This window comes from Scyliorhinus torazame, chromosome 2 (genome assembly GCF_047496885.1).
Source record: "Scyliorhinus torazame isolate Kashiwa2021f chromosome 2, sScyTor2.1, whole genome shotgun sequence".
NCBI classification, from domain to species: domain Eukaryota; kingdom Metazoa; phylum Chordata; class Chondrichthyes; order Carcharhiniformes; family Scyliorhinidae; genus Scyliorhinus; species Scyliorhinus torazame.
In genome coordinates, this window is record NC_092708.1 from 116582263 (window position 1) to 116603422 (window position 21160).

Below are 21160 nucleotides of genomic sequence, written 5' to 3' on the forward strand. Positions count from 1 at the left end.
GGCAGCTAATCAATCAATCTCTGAGCCAGATGCACCCATTTATCTACATTTAACCTTTAACCCAAAAGTAATATTCCTAAATAGGTGACTTGGATATTCCAATACAAAGTGAATTTTAAAATTTGCCAATTATACTAAACTTGGCAAAAAGTGAGGAAGATATCAATCAACTGTAACATGACATAGATGATGATTAGCAAATGGAATTTAATAGAGAGGTGTGAGATGATGATAGATAGAATAGGGAGAGACAACAATGAGTTGAGGCCACAATCAGGTCTGCCATAATCTTAGAGTGACAGAGCAAGTCAAGGGCCAAATGATGTACTCGACCTCTAATTCTCATGTCCTTGTATGAGCAAAGCAGATTATGGGGAGATAAGAGATGTAAAAGATTATGACAGGTTTCAATAAGATAGGCATAGCAAAGCTGCACCCATTAACTGATGATACAAGGACATGGGGGACACACAAAGATTTACAGTTTGGGGCAAAGGATGCAGAGGGGATGTGAGGAAGAGCCCCCCGTCCCCTTCCTCCTCCTCCCCCTCCACACAGGTGGTAATGACCTGGATATTGCTGTCTATGTGGATGGTGGAAGCAAGAGAGAAGAAAAAAAATCTAAAATTTAAAAAGGAAACTGAACGGTCACTCGCAGGGCGACTGGAATATAGCGAGGGAGTGGGACAGACTACATTTTCTACAGCAAGCCAGCATAGAGTCTGTGCTGTTCAGATGAATAGGTTTTTCCTCATTTTGGTTCTCTCACCACGAGTACAGGCTCAGTCCACACCCTTCAGGATTCACTAGCTCAGTCTGTAGTGGTGCTGTCATTCTTGGTGGTGGACATTAACGTCTACCACCCAAAGTACATTGTGATCCTACTACCCCCAGTGCCTCTTTCAAGTGGTTTTCCACAACCCTACCCACAAGGCTATCACATTTATGTCTCTCAAACCAAAATATGTAAGCCCGCAACTTCCTCAGAATGGCAATCTCCAGCGGACTGCCATGCTAGATAAACTTACCCTCCCTGCCATTCCAAAGCCCTGCCCCTCTCCCAACCATTCTCACCTCCGCCTGGGCGAGACAGGAGCAGCGAAGCATGGAGTAACTAGGACGTAGAGGTAAGACGCATTCCCTTTTTACAGCACTAGCTGCCGTAAAAGCAACATTTAAAAGAGACAATTTAAAGGGAGCAGGTAAGTTTCAAAGTTAAGTGGTTCAGACAATCAAAGGGGCGGTCGAAGTGAGAGGGAGGCCGGGTCCCGAGGTGTCGTATGCTTGAGGGGTATCCCATACGAGGTTAGGTCTGGATGTTTAAAAATTGTTACTCTGGAATTAGAATAGATTTTTCCTTCCAACTCTTGTCAGAGTAACCATCAGGGTAAAACTGGCATAACCATTCAAAGTTAGCGATTTAAATCACTTCTGTCGGATGGTTCTCAGCCAATGCAAGTCCAGAGGAACTGAGCCCTTCTGGGCAATTGCCCTTACTTGAATCCCTCCACGAGGTTCCCCCCCAGCGCATCACTGGGGTACCTCCTAAATGCGACGCTGGGGAACCAGGAAGTTGTGGGCCATAATATGTCAAGTTGCCCCATAAGCAATTGGAGGACTATAATCAGAAGTACATATTTCCTCATATGCATTTTTGAGCAGCTTTGTTTTTCCTAAATTATTCAAAACAATTCTCCAACTTGTGTTTTAAAAAATTGTTTTCTAGCACATTTTCAGAATTGGATTGAAATTAAAATTGATACTAGGAGAAATAATAACTCAAGATGGTGATGAAGCCAACTGTTCAGTTACTTAGAAAGAAAATTCACGTTTCCCAATGCAAAAGGTACTCGATGGGCCGAATGGCCCCTTCTGCACTGTAAATTTTATGGTTCTATGAAATGTCAGTGCGTCATTTCTCAGGCCATTACAGTTTGTGTGTTTGTTTTACCAAAAGTGTTTTTTTTAATCCAGAAGATGCAACTTTATTGTTTGACATTAAAACTATTTTTTAATTTTTAAAAAGATTAACCATCAGGTTGAGATACAAACAGATGATATACACCAGTGTTTTCTATTGTTCATTCTAAAAATTTACTGGATTTAAAAAATAATTCACCAGTGATTTTCGCCGAGTTAGACCACAAGATTTTCTTCAAACTACTACCAAACCTCAGCTCATCCCTCTGCCTGCTATACAAGTCTAAATATTTCACTCGCTCGTTTCCTAACCACAGCCCCCAAAATTATCATGGTACTGATGTTTTTTTTGGCACAAGGGGAAGTGAATAAGGGAGAACTTGGAACAAACATTGGGAGCAAAAATGGCATTGCCTACTGGAGATGTGAGACCCATATATTTTATGGTTACACACTACTACAAAAAATATAGCCAGCACAATAGTGATTAATTAAAATCATAACATGGCATAAAATTCAATCAATCCACTGTGCTGTGTCAGCTCTTTGGGAAAGCTGTCCAATTTAGTCCCACACCAAGGTTTTAAACCAAACCCTGCAGAAGTGCATACCCAATTGCCTTCTGAGAGTTTCCATGGAACCTGCTTCCACTATTCTTTCAAGGAGTGCATTCCAGGCCTCAACAAGCTTCATAGAACCGTGCAGAAGGCGGCCATTTGGCCCATCAAGTCTACACCGACCCTCTGAAAAGAGCACCCTGCCTAGGTCCACTCCCCACCCTATCCCGGTGATCCCATAACCCCACCTAATCTTTGGACACTAAAGGGGGAATTTAGCCTAGCCAATCCACCTAATCTGCACATCTTTGGACTGCGGTAGGAGCACCTGGAGGAAACCCACAGAGGCACGGGGACAAAGTGCAAACTCCACAAAGACAGCCACCCAAGGTTGGAATTGAACCCTGGTGCTGTGAGGCAGCAGTGCTAGCTACTGTGCCACCGTGTGCAGAAATAATTCTCATTTCCCCTCTCCTTCATTTGGTAATTATGTCATCCGCACTGGCTTGGCCACAAATTGTATGGATGGCGGCTGTATAACCCAAAAAACGTCTGTACAGTGAATAGACCACTGGATCACTACGTCCTGTGCGTCCAGACCATCACTACAAGAACGCTGCAGGCGAGATCAAAATGTTGTTGGACATGAACCCTAATGACTGGGAGGCAGTCTCTGATGGCCATGAGCTCAGAGGTTGGCCACTTGGAAAGACACGAAGATGCAAGCAGAAACTAAAAGCTTAGCTGGCCAACAGGAAAACCCACAGAAAACAAGAGGCTAGCAAATTGGGCACCATCTAAACCCACAGTCTTCCTCAGCAGCAAATACGGCAGAGACTGCTATGGCAGAATGGTTTTCCTGAGTCACACAAGACAATGTTTAACACAGTTGACCACCACAGTGCAAACCACAGTCTTATGAGACAGAGGTTGCCACAGAACTGTTAAATCTATAACCTCTGGCCACTGACCCACTTATCAGAGGAAAGAGTTTTGCACTATTGTTTCAAAGAAAATCATTCCATTTTTAATCCCTCTATCAGGGTTCTCTTTAACCTTTACTGTTCCAAAGAAGAACAATCCTAGCCTCTCCAATCTGTCAGCATAACTAAAAGCTTCATTCCTGATATTCCCTATAGTAGAGGAGAGCCATTCGGACCAATCCTCTGAAAGAGCACCCCCATCCCCACCCTTTTCCAAGATGGCAGCAGAGCGTGGTGACTCTCTGCGAGCTCTCCCAAACAGATCCTCTTTTTACATCTCTTGTAATCGTACTACTCATCTTCTTTCTCTCCTCTCTTTCTCTCCTCCTCCTCCTCCTCCTCCCCCCCCCCCCCCCCCCCCAAAATTGTTTTTTTTTTGGTTGTTCTCTGCTCGCTTTTAAAGGCTTCCCAATCCTCTGGCTTCCCACTATTCCTCGCCACTTTGTATGCTTTTTCACGTATGCGGTCCTTCCCTCGTCAGCCATGGATGCTTCATCCTCCCCTTAGCACGTTTCCTCCTCCTTGGGATGAATTTCTGTTGCGCCTCCTGAATAACCCCCAAAAACCCCTGCCATTGCTGTCTTCCCTGATAGGCTCCCTTTCCAATCAACTATGGCCCGCTCCTCCCTCATGTCTTTGTAGTTAGCCTTATTTAATTGTAATACCATTACATCAGATTCCAGCTTCTTCCTCAAACTACAGGGTAAATTCTATCAAATTGTGGTCACTGCTCCCAAGGGTTCTTTCACCTTAAGTTCCCTAATCAAGTCTGCCTCAGTACACATCACCAAATCCAGAATTGCCTGTTCCCTAATGGGCTCTGTCACAAGCTGCTCCAAAAAAAACATCTCTTACCCGACATTCCACAAATTCCTTTTCTTGGGATCCACTACCAGCCTGATTTTCCCTGTTCACCTGCATATTGAAGTCCCCCATGTTTATTGTAATATTGCCTTTTTACATGCCTTTTCTATCTCCCGATTTATTTTCTGCGCCACATCCTGACTACCGCCAAGGGGCCTGCACATAACTCCGAACTCCCATCAGGATCTTTTTACCTTTGCAATTCCTCAAATTTACCCCGAGATTCTATGCCTTCTGATCCTATATCACTCCTTGCTATTGATTTAACTTCATTCCTTACTAACTTAATTCCTTACTGACATCTGTCTGTCCTTTGGATAAGACACATATCCTGGTATATTTAGATCCCAGCCCTGATCCCCTTGCAGTCACTGTAATGTCCACAACATACCAACCAATTTCAATGCGCGCAACAAGCTCATTTAGCTTGTTCCGGAAACTGCGCGCATTTAGGTACAACACCCTCAGTCCTGAATTGACCACCTCCCTTCTTATACTTGTCACCTTTTTTGCTCTGCCTGAGGGTAATGTTGTTTTCTTATTTTTGTTCTCTATTTCCCCTTCAGTTATGACACCTTCTAAGCTAACGCTCTGGTTCCCACCCTCTGCCATACTAGTTTAAATCCTCCCGAGTGACTCTAGCAAATCTCCCAGCCAAGCTATTGGTGCCCCTCCAGTTTAGATGCAACCTGTCCTTCTTGTACAGGTCCCACTTGCCCCAGAAGAGATCCCAAATGGTCCAGAAATCAAACCCTCCCTCCTACACCACCAGTTTAGCCACGTGTTTAGCGACACTATCCTCCTATTTCTAACCTCATTGGCACGTGGCACAGGGAGTAATGTTGATATTACAACCCTAGAGGTCCTGCTTTTTAGCTCACTATCTAACCCCCTGAACTCCTTCTGCAGGACCTCATCACTCTTCCTGCCTATGTCGTTAGTACCTAGGTGTACTACGACCTCTGGCTGTTCACCCTCCTCCTTCAGGATGTCCTGTGTTTGTTCAGACATCCTTGACCCTGGCACCAGGGAGGCAACATAGCATCCTGGAGTTTCTTTCACATCCACAGAAGCGTATACCTGTGCCCCTTTCTATAGAGTCCCCTAGAATCGCTCTCCTGCACTTTGCCCTCCCCTGCTGAGCAACAGAGCCAGTTGTAGTGCCACTGTTCTGGCTGCTGCTGCTGAGCACCCAGAGAAAATCTACTCAGACACAGGGAGAATGTGCGAATTCCACATAGTCACCCAAGTCCCGAAAGACGTGCTTGTTAGGTGAATTGGACATTCTAAATTCTCACTCAGTGTATCCGAACAGACGCTGTTGTGTGACAACTAGGGGTAACTTCATTGCCGTGTTACTGTAAGCCTACTTGTGACACTAATAAAGATTATTTTTTATTTTAACCTCTATTTCCATTGTCACTCAGGAAGCTCTAGCTTTGGAAGCCCATGTACTATTAATATTTTGAAAAAATTAAATCAGAAGACCCACATCCTGCACAAAGCAGTACAGAATCCAAAAAAATACATAGACATCCCGCCGCCAAGATTGCGAACAATTTCTGCATACATGCATTTATTTTTGAAAAGAAACTGTACAGCTGACGACTTGCATCCTCCCATTTAATTGTAGATTTCCTTTCTTTCCAGCACTTGTTAAAACCAGCAAGGTCAATCTGTAACTTTTTATCATGCTCACTTTTCATAAAGTGTACATTATTTCACAAGGAACTATATACACACAACATTCAATGGGTATACGATCATCAGTATGCACAATTGTACAAAATCTCACTTTAAAATATTTGACAAATAGAATCCCATATCCCCTGTTTTCACAATAGCCGGTGTTTCAGCAGACAGAACACTTTTAACAACTTTCTTTTATTTTTAGTTTCCCAAGCTAAAGGGCAACATTTCTCATTCTCGCCCATAGGAAATATTATGAGCTGCCAACGAATACTCACGAGGAAGATGAGCATTGCTAAAAATGACTAGCTGTATGTTCTTTGGGTCACCCAAGGATAGAAACTTAAGGACCCATTTACAAAGTTCTTAAATGTTTTATTTGCCCTTAAAATATTGTACTCAACTCCAATACAGCAGAACTAGCACCTGATTTAGTCCGAGTCACTCAGCTGAAGTGATCAATCAAGCTTTGCCTATTCTTTACATATCTTTCTGTGAGGACTTAGTGTGATTAGCCTGGATGGAGTAACACTTTAGAATTAGGATTTTTTATTTAAAGTCATTAGAGACATACTTTGCTAAATATCGAAACCAACATATTTAAAAGTCTAACAAGTCTGACTCCCAATATCAAATTAAGATTTATCAAATTCTGCAGGCGATGAAAAAAATCATCAACTTGCATTATAAAAGATGTTTAGAAAGATTTCCTTTATGATAACCAACAAAACATTGAGGGAAATACTTTTAGTTAAACACTACTGATGTTCAGCAACGTGGAGCGCAAAAATACCAAAAACAATATCCTAGCATTCAGGCCAAAGACCATTTGTTTAATTTTCATAGTTTTCCTTCTGTCCTGCTACCTCTTTAGGTAGTTAATCTTAGTAACCCACTCCGTTAAGAGGAGAGATTCCTGGCCAGCCATGCTTGATGTGAAGTGGCACCCCTCAGCAATGATCCCCTGGTGACAGACTAGCAACCACCTTCTGGGCTCACCATCAGTACATACACTGCACTGTCTCACTTTGCACACCATTCTGCCAGTTAATGGGCCTCGGCTCATGACCATCATCCTGACAATTCAGCCAAAATTTAAACTTTCAGGTAGTTTTTATTCAATATGGTCCACAATTTTCACAACCCTCTAATCACTTCACCCGAGTACCCAATCGGAACAATTTTCCTGTAGATGAGGTCACAGAATCCCTCAGTGCAGAAGGAGGCCATTTGGCCTATCGAATCTGCACCGACCCTCAGAGCATCCTACCTAGGCCCACTCTCCCACCCTATCCCCGTGCATATCTTTGGACACCAAGGAGCAATCTATCATGGCCAATCCACCTAATTTGCACATCTTTAGACTGTGGGAGAAAACTGGAGTACCCGGAGAAAACCCACGCAGACACGGGAAGAAATTTGGGATTTCACCCAGACTAATGGAAAGGGACTATATCCTCCAACTGTGTGAATTATTTGCATGAGTCACCTAGTAAACAGCTAAAATATTTTATGTAGTATTTAATTGCCTACTAATGATTTATTTCACAAAGTACATTGCTAAAATTGACTTTTAGCTGCAGCATTCATGACAATCAGGTTCATATTTTCACAAGTCTCTAACTCATCATTCAGAAATTCCCCTCCATCAGTCAGAAACACTGGTGGTCAAAGTCCAGTCCCTATCTATTTCTCATTGATTCAGTCTATAATATTTTATCCTTCCCATGGGTTATTGCAGAAAGGCTAATTCTGATTACCAAGTCTACAAAATGTAGGCTGGACATTTTTCGGTCTATATCCCACACCTTTCGACCCATGTTAACTACACTGTAAACGGCATGCACCATTGGAAGGCTTAAAATGGGAAGTGGAAATAGACTTTTTTGTTTTGGGAAGGGCGTTGATCCCAAAGGTGAGGGGAACGGAGTATACGGCTATAGCCATTTCGGATCACGCTCCACATTGGGTGGACTTGGAGATAGGGGAGGAAACAGAAGGGCGCCCATCCTGGAGAATGGACATGGGACTAATGGCAGATGAGGGGGGGGGGGGTGTCCAAGGGTGAGGGGGTGCATTGAAAAGTACTTGGAACTCAATGATAATGGGGAGGTCCAGGTGGGAGTGGTCTGGGAGGCGCTGAAGGCAGTGGTTAGAGGGGAGCTGATATCAATAAGGGCACATAAAGGAAAGCAGGAGAGTAGGGAACGGGAGCGGTTGCTGCAAGAACTTCTGAGGGTGGACAGGCAATATGCGGAGGCACCAGAGGAGGGACTGTACAGGGAAAGGCAAAGGCTACACGTAGAATTTGACTTGCTGACAACGGGTACTGCAGAGGCACAGTGGAGGAAGGCACAGGGTGTACAGTACGAATATGGGGAGAAGGCGAGCAGGTTGCTGGCCCACCAATTGAGGAAAAGGGGGAGCAGCGAGGGAAATAGGGAGAGTGAGGGATGAGGAAGGAGAGATGGAGCGGGGAGCAGAGAGAGTGAATGGAGTGTTCAAGGCATTTTATAAAAAATTATACGAAGCTCAACCCCCGGATGGGAGGGAGAGAATGATGGGCTTTCTGGACTGGCTGGAATTTCCCAAGGTGGAGGAGCAGGAAAGGGTGGGTCTGGGAGCACAGATTGAAATAGAGGAAGGAGTGAAAGGAATTAGGAACATGCAGGCGGGGAAGGCTCCGGGACCGGATGGATTCTCAGTTGAATTTTACAGGAAATATGTGGACTTGCTCGCCCCGCTACTGATGAGGACCTTTAATGAGGCAAAGGAAAGGGGACAGCTGCCCCCGACTATGTCTGAGGCAACGATATCGCTTCTCCTAAAGAAGGAAAAGGACCCGCTGCAATGCGGGTCCTATAGACCTATTTCCCTCCTAAATGTAGACGCTAAGATTCTGGCCAAGGTAATGGCAATGAGGATAGAGGATTGTGTCCCGAGGGTGGTCCATGAGGACCAAACTGGGTTTGTGAAGGGGAGACAGCTGAATACGAATATACGGAGGCTGCTAGGGGTAATGATGATGCCCCCACCAGAGGGGGAAGCGGAGATAGTGGTGGCGATGGATGCCGAGAAAGCATTTGATAGAGTGGAGTGGGATTATCTGTGGGAGGTGCTGAGGAGATTTGGTTTTGGAGATGAGTATGTTGGATGGGTGCAGCTGTTGTATAGGGCCCCAGTGGCGAGTGTGGTCACGAATGGACGGGGATCTGCATACTTTCGGCTCCATAGAGGGACAAGGCAGGGATGCCCTCTGCCCCATTATTGTTTGCACTGGCGATTGAGCCCCTGGCAATAGCATTGAGGGGTTCCAAGAAGTGGAGGGGAGTACTTAGAGGAGGAGAAGAACACCGGGTATCTCTGTATGCGGATGATTTGTTGTTATATGTAGCGGACCCGGCGGAGGGGATGCCAGAGATAATGCGGACACTTCGGGAGTTTGGAGAATTCGCAGGATATAAACTGAACATGGGGAAAAGTGAGTTGTTTGTGGTGCATCCAGGGGAGCAGAGCAGAGAAATAGAGGACTTTCCGCTGAGGAAGGTAACAAGGGACTTTCGTTACTTGGGGATCCAGATAGCCAAGAATTGGGGTACATTGCATAGGTTAAATTTAACGCGATTGGTGGAACAAATGGAGGAGGACTTCAAGAGATGGGACATGGTATCCCTGTCACTGGCAGGGAGGGTGCAGGCGGTTAAAATGGTAGTCCTCCCGAGATTTCTCTTTGTGTTTCAGTGCCTCCCGGTGGTGATCACGAAGGCTTTTTTCAAAAGGATCGAAAAGAGTATCATGAGTTTTGTGTGGGCCGGGAAGACCCCGAGAATGAGGAAGGGATTCTTACAGCGTAGTAGGGATAGGGGGGGGGGCTGGCACTACCGAGCCTAAGTGAGTACTACTGGGTCGCCAATATCTCAATGGTGAGTAAGTGGATGGGAGAAGAGGAGGGAGCGGCGTGGAAGAGATTGGAGAGGGAGTCCTGTAGGGGGACTAGCCTACAAGCTATGGTGACGGCCCCATTGCCGAAGAAATACACCACAAGCCCGGTGGTGGTGGCGACTTTGAAAATTTGGGGACAGTGGAGGCGGCATAGGGGAAAGACGGGAGCCTTGGTGGGGTCCCAGATAAGAAATAACCATAGGTTTGCCCCGGGGAGAATGGATGGGGGATTTGGAATATGGCAAAGAGCAGGAGTAACGCAACTGAAAGATTTGTTTGTGGATGGGAAGTTCGCAAGTCTGGGAGCGCTGACCGAGAAATATGGGTTGCCCCAAGGGAATGCATTCCGGTATATGCAACGGAGGGCTTTTGCGAGGCAACAGGTGAGGGAATCCCCGCAGCTCCCGACGCATGAGGTACAGGACAGAGTGATCTCAAAGACATGGGTGGGGGACGGTAAGGTGTCAGATATATATATATATATTTATTTATATATATATATATATATATATATATATATATATATATATATATATATATGGAGATGAGAGACGAGGGGGAGATTATGGTAGATGAGCTGAAAGGGAAATGGGAAGAAGAGCTGGGGGAGGAGATTGAGGAGGGGCTGTGGGCGGATGCCCTAAGTAGGGTAAACTCATCGTCCTCGTGTGCCAGGCTAAGCCTGATTCAATTTAAGGTGTTACACAGGGCGCATATGACTGGAGCACGGCTCAGTAAATTTCTTGGGGTAGAGGATAGGTGTGCAAGATGCTCGAGAAGCCCAGCGAATCACACCCACATGTTCTGGTCATGTCCGGCACTACAGGGGTTCTGGGTGGGGGTGATAAAGGTGCTTTCGAAAGTAGTGGGGGTCCAGGTTGCACCAAGTTGGGGGTTGGCTATATTTGGGGTTGCACAAGAGCCGGGAGTACAGGAGGCGAGAGAGGCCGATGTTTTGGCCTTTGCGTCCCTAGTAGCCCGGCGCAGGATACTGTTGATGTGGAAGGAAGCCAAGCCCCCGGGGGTGGAGACCTGGATAAATGACATGGCAGGGTTTATAAAGCTGGGACGGATTAAGTTCGTCCTAAGGGGATCGGCTCCCGTTTTTGTTATATATTATTTATTCTTTGTTTATAAAACAGGTCATTGTTATTTATACTGTTATATTATTGTGTAAAGGATACACAATGTACTGTGATGGTTGACCAAAAATTCTCAATAAAATATTTTTTATTTTTTTTAAATGGGAAGTGGAACCACTCTGATTTTCTTTTCACAATTTTGACACGTCTCGCTCTGCATCACAAACCAGTTGCCCAGTCAACTGGGGGAAATTCAATAAACTAGTCTCATACACTCCAACTATAGGCAACTTTCAACAATTTTTTAAACTGTGAAATTCAAAATCAGTGAGTAAACAGTCCATGTAAACAGGGGGGAAATGGTCTTATCACTTGATGCTATTAGCACTGGTCTAACATTGAGGGAAATTGTCAGGTTTTGTTGAGGGGTTATAATGACATCCTGACTAACTGTGGAGTAAACTACAGATCAGCTGACTTTCCAAAAATCATTGCATTTTCATGCTCCATGTCAAGTTTCATTTGCAGCCTGGTCACAGCAGGTTTACTGAACGGTAGAGGTACCCAGTAGAGACATTAATACTTCGAAAATGTCTTACTCGGGTTATTTTTACATGGAATTACAACTCGCTTTTAGCAATCACGATCTGTTGTCATCACCAAAGCAAGAGCAAGTAGTCCTTGACCTTGCATCAATCCCCACTACTTAGTTGAGTCAAGCTAACATTTCATGTCCCACATACTGTCAAAGTGCCAATACTACTTCGTTCTGCACAGTTAGAGTCTGTGACTAACACATTAATCACAGGACTCATTGAATCCAAATAATTTATTCAGTTCACATGATCTTCATCCTCTTCCTCAGAATTTTCTTCATCATGGATCACTTTCAGGAACCTGACTCCACAGTTTTGACAGTTTACTGCATAATGATGTTCCGAACACACCTGAAGCAGTTATTAACTGTTCCATGAGAATTCCTGGAATCCATTTGTCCAGAAATTGTTGTTCCAATTTTGACTTGGGCTACAATAGCTAGATCAGCTAAAAATTCCCCATGTCTTTAATCCTCCCATTGCATCAACCCCTGCATCTGGTATCTGGAGTATTGCAAAATCTGGCATCATCATAGAGTTCTCTTGTGCCACTACGGAATGTTTAATTTGTTCCAGGAATTATTCTGAAGTGGTAGGCATAATCCAAAGTTTCCTTCTGAACGGAGCACAGTAAGCAGACTATAAAATACAACTCATCAATATCATCTTTGCAGTATCATCCAGAACTTTGAAGGTCCAAACCTTTAACATTGTCCAACTGAAACATCCATCTCGCACAGAATATTGTACTAGTTATAGGTGGTGGCAAAGTCAAGGCCACACCTTGTTATCTCTTTGGTGGGGCTGTAACCAGTGCCCACATATTCACTTAATTCTTCCACAGGTTATATGGCTCAGAGTTCAACAATTTTGAAGGGTAACCATAGCCCGGTAACGAAAATTTGCTTTCTGCCAATTTCTACAAAGGACCACTGGGATTTTAGTTTTGTTTCAATTTTTTATCTTCACCTTCAGGCAATTATCTTCTGCTACTACATTCTACACCAGAAAGCCAAGCTGTAGATGATAGAACTGGAGCTGATCTTTACACAGAGCTTTTATTTACAACAGAGCTTAAATAAACCATTTGCACTGTTCCTATTTATAGCAACACTCTTGAAATTTCAATTAATGCCAACCATCTGCAAACAATGAATCTACATTTAGCACTGGTTCATTTTCAACTTCCAAATTAACTTAAACTTAAACCCCTCCCCAAGAGCACCAAATAAGCAACAACCTGTGAAAATATTAATCCCAGCTCTCTTCAGATACAGGATCTTCCTACCTCAGAACTAAAATCAATGCACCAAGAATCTAGAGTTCTCCCTCCTCCACCACTTCTTTAACCATGCATTCACTTGCACAATCTTCCATGACACATCCTAGCACACGGCAGTGGGGATAATTTTGAGGTTACTACTTTTTGTGGTCTTATTCTTTCATATTTAACCGAGCTTCTGGAAGGATATCTAAACCCTTCTACTTTTGTCATTCGGTCCAATATGGACCACAGCTTCTTGATGTGGTCTCAAAGCCAGAGTTGGAAAAAAACACATTTGAGTAAATTTACATTAAAGGGCATGTAGTGCTAGAGATGCTCTCAGTGCACCTATAAATAATCAGAATGATTTTGCCAGCTATTAAGACAGGTGATGGTGATCAAACCCTTTTGGTTGATCTTGGTTTTTAGCAAGGTGCGTTGTGACCTCTCGTGTCTACACTAGTAGGGTGGTGAAGAATAGGGGGAAGAAAATTATAGACGAGTGCAATAATTCAAACTAAAATAAGGGAATATTTTCATGTTCATCTAGCTCTTGGCTTTGCACTCTCCCTCTCTCTGCTAAAATATTTACAGTTCCTAACCTATGAAGCTTTACCTGAAAAATTCATGCTGCAGATTTGTTTTCAAGTAACTCGTAGAATTTCAGCTATCCTCTGATACACAAGATGATGTATCCTTTCAGTTACGAACCAGGTTGCTACTATCCTACTGACACATGATGGAAAATCCTGCACATGCTCAGACTGTGCTATCACCCTGAAGCTGAAAACATAATATCTGTTGGTCAAATTAGCACTCAAGCAAAAATATGACGTGAAAGTGGATAGGCAAACTAATCCAGGGGAATGGAGATCGGTGACCAAGCTGGTGGGTGTTGATGAAGCTGATCAGGTAAAGAAATCAGAAGGATTGGGGCACAAGTGAAATGTTCCAAGGACAAGGAATGGGTAAAGAATCAGAAATTGAAGGGAATAGAGGGCACAAACCTGCAAAGCAAAATATCAAAGAGCCATCGGTACAGCAAGAGCAGGGAGTAAAAGGAATCATAAAGTAGAACCATAGAATCCCTACGGTGCAAGAGGCCATTCAGCCCATCTAGCCTATACCGACATTCCAAAAGAACACCTCACCTAGGCCCACTCCTCCACCCAACCTTCAGACACGAAGGGGCAATTTAGTGTGGCCAATCCACCTAAACTGCACATCTTTGGAACGTGGGAGGAAACCAGAGCACCCGGAGGAAACCCACGCAGACACAGGGAGAATGTGCAAACTCCACAGTCACCCAAGGTTGGAATTAAACCCGGGTCCCTGGCGTTGTGAGGCAGCAGTGCTAGCCACTGTGCCGCACGAACAAATAGTAATGTCATGCTGCCATGACATAGAAGACACATATACCCCATGCTTGATCTGCAACCATAAAGATCTAACTTCCCCACTATGCCATGCACTACTTCTCACTGATGAGGGAAAAACACAAGCGCACGAGATGAGGAAACAATAAGAAAAGGAGAAAAACTCAGATAAAGGCAATGAAAGCATACAAGAGTAGAAAACACATCGCAAACAATCATTGTCAAATTCCTCATGCTTGATTCCGGAGCCCCTCCAGTCAATTTTCATTCCTCAACAGATACAACAAAATAATGTACAATGTTAAATGGCATGAAATTCAGTAGGAATAATTAAATAACAACTTACAAGTATGACTGCAATGATTTAACCTCAAGTTCCATCTTACTTCACTTTTCTTCCCACTAGTCACCATTCTATTCGTACAGACACCAAATGTCATGACACACCTTGCGAAAAACCAAGGTCAACATTTTCTGGCTCAGGGCCACTGTCCACATCGGTCCTCCAATTCTACTAGATAGCCATCCTCCATGACAGTTTTCAAATGGCTCTAGCTGCAATGGTTTCCAAATCCACACATTGGATTAAGGATACTCCAAGCGGACTTCATGCTACCTACAATGAAAATGTTATCTAACCACAGGATTTCAGACTTCATCCTGTCTTTCACCATCACTACCAACTTTCTACTCCAGTTCCCTCCACGCCAACCCAAAGAAAAATATATCCCATCCCCCATTGGATCTTCTATGCTCCTTTATTACCAAGCACCTCTCCTTTCAATGTACAAGGAGTTTAGGTCGCTTTGGTAGAGACCACTCAGCTGCAGCTTCGCATTTCACACAAGCCAAATATCCACCCAGTTCACCTTCATGCCACCAAATTGATCTTGTTCACAATCCTTTCCTGCTCCATTAATTCCATTCTCACTAGTTTACTGACATTATAAATGGTTCCTGCTCATGTACTCCACCCTGCCTTTTCAAGTGGTCACTTCCTCTTCAGAATTCCACCTCAACACCTGTACTCGCAAATTACAGCCCCATCTCCTTTTTCTTCACAGTCCACGAACATGTTGTCAGCTGCTAGATCCACACACATCTCAGCAACAACTCCCTATTTGAATCATTAACATTTTATCCTCTTTAATGACCAAAAGGACCATAAAGAAAGATACAAACAACATTATTTGAGGAGGACTTCACTCTTCAATGTTTCTGCAGACTTTGACATTAACTCCTCCAACTACTCTCTTCCTTCTCCAGTTGATATTCGCCTCCAACTCTTTCATCGTACACTAGCATGCTTGGCCCGAACAATGGATTGCTTCATTAGTGACTTTGTCTTTCCATGTGATGCCCAGGATGCATTATAGACACCAGAGATTAAAGGTATTGAGTCTTTGTTCTTGGTGGATGTAAATTGTCACGGCTTTGCTGCCATACAGTAATGTGCTGAAGAGGTAGGTCTCGCAGGCAAAGCATCTTGATCCTGTGGGTCCATTTACTGTATTTCCATGCCAGTTTGGTTAGTCGACCAAACTTGGTAGCCATGTTTCCAACGCATGTGGTGACCTCTTCGCCAACAAACGTCTGTCACAAGGTAGCAGAATTTGCTAACCAAGTCCAGTGGTGTGTAGTTGGGTCAGATCACAGGCAGAGACAGGACACTGTCCAATAACTAGTTTTCTTGGCAATGATGGCAAGGAAGAACTGGACAAGTCTGGGACAGACAATCATGAGCCTTTTGAGTTGGTCTTCTGTCTGGGCAACTACTGAATCATCACATTACAGGAATTCTCTGATCAGGGCATGCCACACTGCACTTTTGGTGATAGGTTGAGATGATTCTCATTGGATAGTGTGCACGGGGGTACATTCTTTCCATGTCGGGAGGGAAAGCATAGGTCAGTGGGACATAGAAAAAAAAGCTACCATAAAGAGTAGAGGCTAAGACACAACCCTGGTTCACCAATTCTTGATATCAAAACTCGTCAGTGTGTCAATGGTTTTGCTACAGAGCGATGTCATGCCTCAAGTAGAGCTGCATGATTGACCAGAGTTTAATTCTTTCATGGTGAGCATTTGCTGCTGATCCCAAATTGCCCTTGAACTGACTGCTTGCTAGGCCATATCAGAGAGCAGTTAAGTGTCAACTATATTGTTGTGGGTCTGGAGTCACATGTAGGCCATATCCAGGAAAGGACAGCAGAGTTTTTCAACAAAGTACACCATGAACCAGACAGGTTTTTATGGCAATTGACAGTGGTTTCATGATCATCATTGGACTTTTAAATTCCAGATATTTTTATTGAATTAGAATTCCACCATCTGCCAGGGTGGAATTTGAATCCAGGTCCCGACAACATTACGGAAACAGAGAAAGCGAGAAAATCTCAGGTCTGGCAGCATCCAAAGGGAGAGAAAAAAAGGTTAACATTTTGAGTCTGCGTGTCCCTTCTTCAGAACTAATGAGGGGGGGGGGGGGGGGATGTAATTACATACAAGAGGGGGTGGAACATTGATTAGTGTATTGGTAGTTTTTGTAACAAAGATGTAGTGAAACTTAAAGAACCGGAGGTCTACTGTATTCACTGCTCCCTTCGCTCAGCTCACAAGCACGACCCCAACCCTCTAGTTGCTTGCCATTTCAACTTGCTCTCATGCCCAAATTTGGCCTGCTGCAATTCTCCAGTGAAATCCAACGGCAACTGGAGGAGCAGCACCTCATCTTCCGATTAGGCACGTTGAGTTCAACAACTTTAGACTGCAACCTTTCTCCTCCACCATGACCCCTTCTTTGTTTGTCCCAATGCAAACCCCTGTCCCCATGGGCTATTGTTCTTTATTTTTGCTTTCACTAACTAACCTTAGTTCTCCTATTAACATTCTGCTATCAGACATTTATGCGATCAGCAACTTCTTTAGCCCTTAATGCTATCATTAATACTTCCGTAGTCTTGTGTCCATAACATCTTCTGTCAATCTCGCCTTAGCTCCGACCTACCCTTGACCTTCTATTCAGCTCCACCTCTCTCCCATTATATAATCCATCACATTCATATCCCTCTTCAGCTCTGAAGAAGTCACATGAACTCAAAACAATAACTTTCTCTCTCGCCACAGATGCTGCCAGTTAATGGCACATGCTACTCAATCAGAATGCTTCACATCCGACAGCCCTTTGGCCCAGCAGATTTGCACCAGATGAGATACCTTCTATTTAGCCCAGTACAAAAACTATATAACCTAAAGAAAAAAAAAAAAGTGCTTTCATTCCTTAAAATGTCTCTACTAGAAATCATCCATGTACAATTTAAGGTTATTTAATGGATAGCTTCAGTGGAGTCAGTTAAACCCAACTATACTCTAACCTACATCGTCACACACCTTTTATTAACTATGCTGTAGAACAACATCAATTCAATCCAAGTAAGCCCATGCACTTTTGAGATTTGCTACTTTTACTTTGTAAAGTCATTTCAGTAATTGAGAGTTAAAAGGTTTGTAATGTCAAGCCACTTTACAAATCAGAACTTACAAAGGTCACCAGAGCTAAGATCGTTGTATATCTGATGATTAGTAAGAACTCTCGTCAAGATGCATCGCATTGCCCCTCCCATCTTGGTCAGATCTTCGAGAAGAGAAATCAGGGGTTCCATCTGTTGGAGTGTTTTCTGGAGATCTCGCTCAGTTGCTGGATCAGAAACTACAGGAGAAGCAGAAATAATTATGATATTTTGAATAAAATAAACACACCAGCATCGTGCAGTGTAGCTTTAATAATAGGTCATGTACCAACAACTATGCAAGTAGGTTAATTCCAAGGCAGCAAATCAAATTTAACTTTGGTTTCTTTCCTGAGAGAACATTTTTTAATTACAAAGAAAAACAATTGTGAATTCTGCACTTTCAGTCTGCTAAATCAGTAATTAATCTTTCACACAATATAAAGTCATGAATTCCAGTGACGGGGATGTGCTGAGTTAACATAGTGGCTCGCCTCCAGGAAACTCAAAATTAGGCACTTTTAACCCAAAATAACACGCTAAACCTGGGGGAACAAAACCCCCACCCCTCCTCTAACACCAACACAACGAACAAAACATGCCAGGCAACTGCAGTAAAATCCTGGAGAAGTGGCGAACACGCCGGGCGAAGAGGTCCCAGCCCCACTCGAACATGATAGACTGCCAAAACACATGCCGGCTACCACCCGATGAATGAATGGAACGGATTTCTAACACAGGAACTCCAACAGCTCAAGGACGCCATCAAACATGTAATGATGGTGACGGTGAAAGTGGCAGTAACGGAGGCACTGGTCACCCTGCAAGCAGCGCTGGAAAAGATGGAGCGGCGTCTAGAAACTCAGGAGACAACGTTCAGAGAGCTGGAGAATGCTACGACATGCCAGAGCGATTGGATCACCTCACTGTAGACAGAGATGGCAAGGTTGTTGGCGATACAAGGGACACTAAGGGAGAGGTTAAGGACGAAGGAAATCGATCACTCCGCTAAAACCTCTGCATCGTGGACCTACTGGAGGGCACCGGTGGCAGGAACCCTACAGAGTACGTGGTCCGGATGCTGCGCAAACTGGTTGGAGTGGAAGCTTTCTTAAACTCCCAGAAGTGGACAGAGCCCACAGGTCACTCCGGCCAAAGCCCAAAGCCAGGGAGTAACCGCGGGCCATCACTGCAAAACTACACTGGTACCAAGGCTGGGAAAATATCCTGAATTGGGCAAAACATAACAGGTCCTGGAAATGGGAGGGACACTCGATCTGGATGTACCAGGACATTGCGGCAGACCAGGCCAAGCACCAGGCGGAATTTAACAAAGCCAAGGCGACCCTGGAACAATGTGCGGCTCGGGATGCTGTACCAAGCCAAGCTCTGTCTTAGCCAGCCTGTTACCACCCTCAACCCCCGCCCCAAGCTTCCCCCCCCCCCCGTCTCCCCCCCCCCCCCAAGCCCCCCCGTCTCCCCGCCCCCCCCAAGCTTCCCCCCGTCTCCCCGCCCCCCCCGTCTCCCCCCCCCCCCAAGCTCCCCCCCCCCCGTCTCGTCTCCCCCCCGTCTCCCCCCCCCCGTCTCCCCTTCCCCCCCCCCCCCAGCCGTCTCTCCCCCCCCCCCCCCCCGTCTCCCCGTCTCCCCCCTCCCCGTCTCTCCCCCCCCCCGTCTCCCCCCCCCCCCTCCGTCTCTCTCCCCCCCCCCCCCCCCCCCCCCCCGTGTCTCCACCCCCCCCCCCCCCCCCCGTCTCCCCCACCACCTAGTTTTTTTCTCCCTGTGTCGCCAGGCTCCCTCTCTGCATCGGGAGATGTGTCACAGCCCTCCTCTCGCAGGAGAGGAACTACTATTTCACCGCACCGGCGGAAGCAGACAAATTTGTGCACATACAGGGGCTGGAAAGGCAACAAAACCAGCAGTGAACCAGATATTTAATCGTATCAGTCAACAAAGCAATGTAGAGACCATTTGCGTGGGACAGAACTGCCTCATCTTCAAATCTGACATTGAGTCTCAGAAAGGAGGGGGTGAGAGCACTAGGACGCAGGAGGGAGTGAGGCCATCACATTACTGGTTGAGCTAGCACAAGAAAATAGGAGCGAGGGGAGGGCCACAGCACATTTCCTGACGGGGAGAGGGTGTCTGATGACAGGGAAGAGAAAACTCTAGATGGGGGAGCTAAACAAGAGGGGGAGGCTTCGCAGCGGGGGGGGGGGGTAATTAGGCCAGCTATGACAGATCAGACAAGGTGACAAGGAAAACAAAGGGCCCCAAATAAAGGGACACCCTGGTATGCAGGGGCACATCCACATGGCGTGGATTGGTTGACCCCATTTTGGTTGACCCCTGAACAAAGGGAAAGCCCGAAGTGCAGGGGCACAGCCACATGGGGAGTACTGCGACCATGGCCATCTTGTATGGCCCATAAACAAAGAGAAACCCTGGAGTGCATCCACAATGTAAGTACCCCCCCCCCCCCTTCCCTCCAACCGAATATTCACCTGGAACATCAGGGGACTCAACGGCCCAGTGAAAAGATCCAGAGCCTTCAGCCACCTGAAAAGTCGGAGAGCTAATTATGGGAGAAGGACCCACTGTGGGTATGAAAGAGCTGGGCAGGTCAGACGTACCATTCATGATATGGCATGAGGGCTGGTTGGGTGGCCATGCTGCTCAATAAGAGGACAGCATTTACAGTGACAACGGTGGTTATGGACGAAGGGGGCAGTACATCATGGTTAGTGGTGTCCTGAAAGGGGCACCACTGGTCCTTGTAAACGTGCACGCTCCCAACTGGGACAATGTGGAATTCATGAAGAAAATCATGGCAGAGATCCCCAACATGAACACACACGGACTCATCATTTTTTGGGGCGTGGGTGTTCCTCCCACATACCCAGGGGAGAAGAGGTACCCCTTTTTCCAGGTACACTGTATATACGAGGCACAACTTCTTTGTAGTAGAGAAAGCAGTGCTTCCAGGGGTAGTAGGAGCGGAGCAATAATAATAATCTTATTGTCACATGTAGGCTTACATTAACACTGCAATGAAGTTACTGTGAAAAAACCCTCGTCATCACACTCGGCGCCAGTTCAGGTAAACAGGGAGAATTCAGAATGTTTAATTCACCTAACAAGCGCGTCTTTCCGGACTTGTGGGAAGAAACCGGGGCACCCAGCGGGAAACCCACGCAGACACAGGGAGAACGTGCAAACTCCACACAGTGAGACTCTGGGCTGGATCGAACCCGGGTCCTCAGGGCCGTAGGCAGCAGTGCTAACCACCGTGCCGCCCGAACTCCCTCCCAAATAGCACAGTAGGTGTATCTACACCTCAAGGAGCGCAACAGTTCAAGGAGGCAACTCACCACCACCTTC

The 21160-nt window shown here is 45.3% G+C and overlaps 1 protein-coding gene across 5 annotated transcripts in view; it reads right to left on the reverse strand.

Annotated features, from left to right (window-relative positions):
* The window catches only part of ubr3 (ubiquitin protein ligase E3 component n-recognin 3), a 606570-nt gene that overhangs the window by 567526 nt on the left and 17884 nt on the right, over positions 1-21160 (reverse strand). For all 5 annotated transcript variants that reach the window (XM_072475854.1, XM_072475858.1, XM_072475857.1 and 2 more), the window contains exon 3: positions 17815-17982. In XM_072475854.1, the coding sequence (XP_072331955.1) occupies positions 17815-17982 (168 nt within the window). The remainder of the gene's footprint in view (positions 1-17814; positions 17983-21160) is intronic.